At 39.9% G+C, this 7,949-nt stretch overlaps 1 protein-coding gene across 1 annotated transcript; it reads left to right on the forward strand.

Annotated features, from left to right (window-relative positions):
• Nucleotides 1-816: 816 nt before the first annotated feature.
• Nucleotides 817-2,719, forward strand: LOC114741731 (uncharacterized). Its single transcript, XM_028930016.1, has 3 exons — nt 817-1,169; nt 1,277-1,929; nt 2,013-2,719. Exons 1-3 carry the CDS (start codon nt 817-819, stop codon nt 2,717-2,719), a joined length of 1,713 nt encoding a protein of 570 aa, XP_028785849.1.
• Nucleotides 2,720-7,949: the final 5,230 nt, after the last annotated feature.

The raw sequence follows: 7,949 nt of genomic DNA on the forward strand, positions 1-7,949 counted from the left end.
CAAATGAAATGACGCCACTGCCCCTAGTAAAAACTTATTTCCCTCCGAAAATGAGACATATTATCAGTGGGTGTAAAAGACGGAAGAAAGACGGGAAGGGGGGAGATGACGTTATTTCCTGCCTCTCCTATGCAGCGTGCCGGTGCGGAAGGGAGATAGCTGACAACCATGAGCTGAGAAAACGCAGTGGCGGAGCTTCACTTTTGAGGTCCGTCCCTCCACCATCTTTTGAACTCCAAGCTAAAGTTGGTGCAAGAGAGAGAAATCGTAAGTGTGCCCTACAGTGTTGCGTCTTCTATGGAAGTAGCGTCAGGTTGGCGTGGGAGGTAAGATTTTGTTGTTAAAATTTTGGTTTTGTTGGTGTGATTTGGTTAGCACAGGTGGGTTGTGATGGGTGAATGAGGAAGAAATGAGTATTTAAGTGCATGGGCATGTAGGTTGGGAGCGAGTTGCAAATCTAACGGTGTTTATGGTTTAAGAAATTCATACTCATGCTATTTTAAGTTGTTAAAGATGCAGTGTTTGTGATGTTTTGAAAAGTGGGTGCATATTGAGTATAATGCGTTGCTGAAGGAACTTAGGTAGGCAAAAATGAAAGGGAAATGGGTGTGTGGGCTGGAATCGGTTATATGACAGGTAGATGCGCAGAGGAATGGTGAAAATATATAGGACGATGGTAAATTTGGTAATTCTAGTTGTGTGCGAGAAAAAGCAATATAATGTTGTGAAAATACTAATTCTTGTTGTCAATTGTCAAATTGCTGATGTAAACGTACATTGTGTCATACTTGAATGATGTGCAGCAGCAGAGGATAAATGGCTAGTAGTAGTGGGAAACAAGTATTTTGCATCTTTCATGTTAAAGGGCACTTTGTAAAGACCTTAGAAGGGAAATTTATTTATGAAGGGGGCATCATTACTGGAAGATTGATTAGAGAAGGGATGACATATGAAGAACTACAATGCATGGTAGCTCATGATGTGTGGCCAGGGACTTGTGAATATAAAATGAAGTACACAGTTAGCTTTGACAGGGACACATTCTTGGATCTTGTTGATGATATTGGTGTTGGACAATTAATTGAGTACAACAATAGTAGTGGCCATGTTTATGTTTGTGAGAATGAGAAAGACTTCACACAAGTGTCACAGCTGGACAGTGTACAAGAGTAAGTTGTTTTCAACTAGTTTTATTAAGATTGTGTGTAGGATAAGAAATATGTTCAATTTTGATAAATTGAACTGTAATACTCAATAGCTGTATTTGTTTATGCAGGTTAGATGATTTGGTTGGCCCTTGTGGAATCTCAGTATCTCCAATTGAATTGGATCTAGACACAGACAACATAAACATATCTCCCGTACAAGATGTGCCAACACTGATAGAAAGTGTAGGTATGGAAATGTTGCCAACCCCAATAGCAGTGATGAATTCATCAAAGTGGGCAGATTTGTTGATGTCAAGAGGGCAAACCTTTGTTAGTGCTGAACATTTTAGAGAGGCATTATATAAGTATAGCCTTGCACACAAGTTTAGTTACTGGTATGTAAAGAATGATAGGCATAAGATGATTGTGAAGTGCTGTGTAGATGGTTGTCCCTGGGAAATTTCAGCATATGGTGTAGGCGAGAAGAATGGATTCCTAGTTGTGAGAAGATTTAACTGTGAACACTTGCATTATGCACAAGACAACTTAGTTGTCCCTCAGAGAAAGAGGTGCAAACTTGCTTCAATAGTCATAATAGATGAGTTGATTTCTTGCATGCACAAAGCTCCAAATGACATTAGACGGGATTTGGAAAGAGAGTATGGATTGAGCCTCAACTACCAACAAGCATATAGGGCGAAAGAGAAAGCATTGGAAAATTTATGGTTGTCCGCAGGAGTCTATATGCTAATCCCTTGGATATGTGAAAGGCTAAAGGAAAGTGATCCAGAAATGGTAGCAAAGTGGTTGCATCATCAGATAATAGATTTCAAGCTGTATTTATTGCATACGGTTACTGTGTAGAAGGGTTTTTGAAAGGTGGTAGACCTATATTATATGTGGATGGATGCCACTTGAATGGTCCGTACAAAGGAACGTTATTGGGAGCACAAGCATATGACGCGGATAATGAATTATTCCCACTTGCATATGTGATTGTTGGAGGTGAGACGCTTGATGACTGGGCATGGTTTCTTGGTAACATAAAGGATATTACGGGATCATTAGAAGTGACAATAGTATCAGATAGACACAACTCAATAAAAGGTGCAGTGCAAGTTGTGTTTGGAGGAGATCGACATGCTTTTTGCTACCGTCATGTGAAGGAGAATTACAGTGCTGAGTTTTTGAAGATAACCAGGGGAAAGAGGAGGACCAGCGGACAGACAAAGGAAGTTGCACTAAAATTACTTGATTCTATTGCATACGCAAGACTTGACAGAGACTTTGATCGCAGTATGGAAAAGCTAATGGCATTTTGTCCAGAATTAGGACAATGGCTTCAAACAAATGGAGACATTGAGCGTTGGGGACAAAGAAAATTTCCTTACAAGAGATGGGACAATATCACAACAAATCTAGCTGAATCCTTTAATGCTTGGCTTGTTGGTGAGAGGAAGCACAACATAGCTGTCTTGATACATGAGCACAGGGAAAAATTAGCAAACAAGATGTACCACAGCAAAGAAGCCACGAGGAATTGGACCAGTGGTGTGGGACCTAATATATAGGAAAAGTTGATGGATCATGTGGCTAGATCAAAAAGAATGGATGTGCAAAATTATAGAATGAACAATTTCAGGGTCAGATAGGGAAACCTAGATGTACGGGTAAATCTTGTGTTACGTGAATGCACCTACAAAGGTTGGCAAATGTCAAGACTACCTTGCCTAGATGCATGTGCTACAATCAAGAAGGTATATGGTAATATATATGCATATGTCGAGGATTGCTTTTTACTCTCAGCCTAAAAGAAAATTTATGGCAGACTCATGATTCCAGTTGAGACCCATGACATCCCTAGGCTAGATTCCTTTCGATATGAAGATTACTCGTCCACCATCTTCCTACAACCACCATTGACAACTCGTCGTGCTAGAAGACCTAAAGTGAGGAGGATTGAATCACAATTCCAGCAGAAGAAACTGTATCATTGCTCAGGATGTGGTGAAGCTGGTCACACTAGAAAGATTTGCAGTAACCTGAACCCTAGGTGACTTTGTTGCTGAAGATGGTCTTTTATTTTTTTGGCTCGATACACAGCTACTTTTGTACATATATGAACCCCACTATGTAGTTGTTGAGTTGTTGGGGAAGTAGCTATGACAACCCATTTTGATCTTTTGGTGGTGGGTTCGATTATATTTTGTATAGTGCTGTCAATAGTTGAAAAATTTCATGACAGTAGGTGACTATAGCTGTCCCAGGTTATGTTAGGCTGTAATCTGTCCACATGCGAAAGGACTATTTTGAGTTGTAAATATATATATATGTATGTTGCAAATTGTGTAATGTCACTTGCAAACGGGCTCTCCCCTGCTTGTCCACTGACGGACAGCTTCTTCAGGTGAAGGTCGTCATATGTAAATGGACTGATTACAGTTGTGAATATATATATGTATGTTGCCAATTGTCTAATGTCACTTGCAAATGGTATACGAAACCACACGGACACCTTCTCCAGGTGAATCAGTCCACATGCAAATGGACTATTTTTAGTTGTAAATATATGTAGGTGTGATGTGAATTGTGTAATGTCACTTGCAAACGGGCTCTCCCCTACCTGTCCACTAACAGATAGCTTCTTCAGGTAAGGGTCGTCACATGTAAATGGACTGATTGCAGTTGTGAATATACGTATGTGTATTGCCAATTGTCTAATGTCACTTGCAAATGGTATACGAAACCACACTTGGACACCTTCTCCAGGCGAATCAGTCCACATGCAAATGGACTACTTTTAGTTGTAACTATATGTACCTATGTTGCAAATTACCTAATCTCATTCGCAAATGGGCCTTTGCACACCTGTTCATCCACGGACACCTCCTTCAGTACGAGTAGGTCACATGCAAATGGACTATTTATAGTTGTGAAAATATGCATGTATGGTGCAAATTGTCTAATCCACTTATAAATGGGCTGTACCATACTTAAGTCAGACACATGCATCAGGTGAATCAGTCCACATGTGAAGCCAAGTATGTGTCATGCAAATTAGCTAGTCCCCCTTGCAAATGTGAATGGACTGATTCCACGTGTGAATATAAGTATTTCCTTTGCAAATTGGCTAGTTCCCCTTGCAAATGCGCTCTCCCCCACTTGTTCTCTCACGGATACATGCTTCAGCTGAACCAGTCCATATGTGAACGGACTGATTCCACGTGTGAATATAAATATTTCCTTTGCAAATTGGCTAGTTCCCCTTGCAAATGCGCTCTCCCCCACTTGTTCCCTCACGGACACATGCTTCAGCTGAACGAGTCCACATGTGAACGGACTGATTCCACGTGTGAATATAAGTATTTCCTTTGCAAATTGGCTAGTTCCCCTTGCAAATGCGCTCTCCCCCACTTGTTTCCTCACGGACACATGCTTCAGCTGAACCAGTCTATATGTGAACGGACTGATTCCACGTGTGAATATAAGTATTTCCTTTGCAAATTGGCTAGTTCCCCTTGCAAATGAGCACCCTGTTTAGGTCAAGGATGGTACATGTAAATGGACTGATTCCAGTTGTGAATATATGTATTGGAGTTGCAAATTCCCTAGTTCCTCATGGAAATAGACACCTTATTCAGGTGAAGGAGGGCACTTGCATATTTAAGAGGACACGTTGTTCAGCTGATGAATGACACTTGTGAATGGTCTAATTGTTGTTGTTAACTTATTTTTCTGTCTTGCAAATTGTCTAATCATTCGTGCAAAGGTCTAATCCTTAATGTAAGTTGTTCGGTTGGAAATGGATGAACATTTGGTGTTAATTCCTGTTCTGTTGTTGTAAATTCTCTAATTTCGGTTGTCAACCATACATCTAATGAAAGTAAACAAGTAGTGATAATATGAATCCATGAAAACAGTCTTTATTAACATCTTTTGTATGCACAACATTTAAGTCCGCATAAAGTGTTCACAACAACAATTACAATGCTTATCAGCAAAAACTACAAGGTAGGAATTTGATCAGTCATCGCTTTCTCTTGCGTTGTCTGTTAATCTAGTCAAGGTGTTTGGCAACAGCATCTGACTTGATGTTTCTTTTATGAGTCACGAGCCACCACAACAGCTCACACCATATAGATGTGTATTGATTCTATGGGACAACAATAACTGTTCTCAGTTAGTTGACACAAATGCATGATGTTATTAACATATAATTCAACACCTACCACTATATAATAAGGCATGGTGAATAGAACTCCATCCTTCTCTTGTGGGTCGGGCCACTCTCTTAGATATGTGATGACATGAATCCCACAATCATCACTGAAAAAATGAACACATCACTATGTTGGCTTATCTAAGTCGATTATAATTTATGACAAATAACTTTTAGTGAACAAAAGACTCACATATTGTCTTGAACATGAACCGTGGGATACAAGATGTCATTGTTTGAATCTGGGTTGGCCAAAGCCTCCAGCTCAGGCTTCACTCTCCTTAGTATTTCAATGAAGTGTGCCCTCAACACAATTACAAATGATTATCACACAGGGGATACTATGGTTGTCCATAAAAGTAGCAAAATAATTACACTACTTACAGAAGTTTGCGCCATCATTTGCTGCCCCTTCAATGCTGGATCAGACTTATTCTTCTTCTTTTGGTGCTTCATTGTATCCTCACCACCACGCAGAGAGTCCAGCACATAAAACTTTAGTGTGCTCGGTTCAAACACAAAGCAAAACCAATGCAGTGTAAACACAACAGGTGCAGATATGTATTCATATTCAGCCAAATTGTATCCTAGGTGTTGGGGGAGTAGTTCTTTTAGATGTTTGTCCACTTGCCATGCTGTGTGTTGCTGCACCATCCTTGCCTATCACAACAGCAAATTGCACAGCAATGCAAATTGTCAGTGAAAAAACTGTATCGATAACTTGATTGCACAATTTAAAGCATTGATCCATTAACAGGGGATAGCACTAACCGTGAAATCTGCATCAAATATGTGTCTTTTAACCGCAGAGGCACTCTCCTGTTGGTCAGCGTTCAAGGTGTGGGCAATCAGAGTCATGATCTGGAGAATAAAGGAGCAGGAAAATTAAATTAAAATTCTGGGACATTCCATATATGGCCACTTTAATGTAAATTGAATAGGTGCACGTACCCTGTTGCTTATCTACCTTCTAGGACCCAGTGCTTGTAGGTCTGATCATGTTGCCAAATGCCCAAACATATCTACCATGACCCTATAACAAATATGAAAGTGAAAATAAGTAGTCAGTGTTGCATAGTAGTATTATTCACAGGCTGTCTTTTTCATAATAACTGACTATACTTACTCTTGAGCCTCATCTGGTTGACACCACTTAGTACACACAGTATAAAATGCATCCCTGTCACTCATTTTCATCTTTCTACCATAAGTAGACATGTAAGGAGATTTAACTGTTGGGACTTTACGTCTACTTGACCTCCTTGTGGGTAGCTGCACTGCTTTGCCCACCATTTTCCCTTCTTTGTGTCCTTCTTCAATTTGAGCTGCCTGTTCATCTTCAATATCCTTTTTTGCAGCTTCATCTTCTCTCACATTGTCATTCTCGTCTTCATCTTCCTCTTCTTCTTCTTCTTGTTGTTCATCATCATGCGATTTGTCACCACTTTCATGTGTTTCTCCGCCCTCTACAGTCATAACTTCATTATGTTGTGGCCGCTCATTTTCATCCTCCTCAGTGTGCTGTTCTTTTCCTTCTTCTTCATTGCCTCCTTGGTTAAGAATTTTGTTTTCCAGCTTAACTAATTCATCACAAACAAAGTTTTGAATCTTGGTCATCTCATTGTTCAATGTGTTGTTGAAATTGACTCAAAACTCCTTAATGTCCTGCACATTGTAAATGTATGTCATCAAACAGATATTAAGTTTGACCAACAGACATTACCACATTGGTATTACTCACTGGATGATGGAAACTTCTACTGCTCCCCGGTTGTGTTGACTCATTCACTTCAGCAGTGGGTGGACTGTAGAAAATGCCATGTCAACTCTCCTTTTCCGCGTCAATTCTCCTCTTCACAGCCTTATCATCCTAATGTCTGACGGTGTCTTTGTCTTTTGGTTCACCTCCCTGCAAAGGGAACCTTTGCAGGAAGTACAACTACAGAGAAACAAAAAAACATGACTCAAAAATCAAATTACATAATACATCAACAGTTTAATGGTCAAACCATATCCAACAAGGCATATTTTGTAAGGAAATATGCAAGTATCAATAAAAAGTAGATGCACCCTCCAACAACTCTGGCACTCTTGGTCTGTCCTTCCTTACTGCTCCTATTGTACCATTTAATTTCCTCACTGAGCTCGTCAAGCACAAAGGAAGCCCAGTCAAATTTTTTCCAGTTATTTTTTGTGTAGGCCATTACTTTTAGTACCTTGTCACTCACACTTGTACTTCCCGTAGGACAAAGAAGAGTGCCCACTGTGAAAAGAACAAAATAGAATTCAAAGTTTCCATCTTCTTCATCACTCTTTGTCTTCTCCGCAATTTGAGAATATGTCAGTGGAGTATAGTCCTTCTTCAGCTCATTTACTTCATCCTTGAAGCCATCCAACTTCACTTTGGAGCCCTTATCTGGTAACCCAAGAACCCTCCTAACATCTGTACTAGTTACCTTCTTTGTCTTCCCCCTTATGGTGATTTGTTTACTTGGGGGGTCATATGCATGAATAAACTCCAGACATAAATCTCTGGGCAGCTTATTCAAAGTAATACCAAGAAGATGACTAAACCCCATTTC

This window comes from Neltuma alba, unplaced genomic scaffold, assembly GCF_004799145.2.
Source record: "Neltuma alba isolate B1F8T4 unplaced genomic scaffold, ASM479914v2 tig00000105_pilon, whole genome shotgun sequence".
Classification (NCBI taxonomy): Eukaryota; Viridiplantae; Streptophyta; class Magnoliopsida; order Fabales; family Fabaceae; genus Neltuma; species Neltuma alba.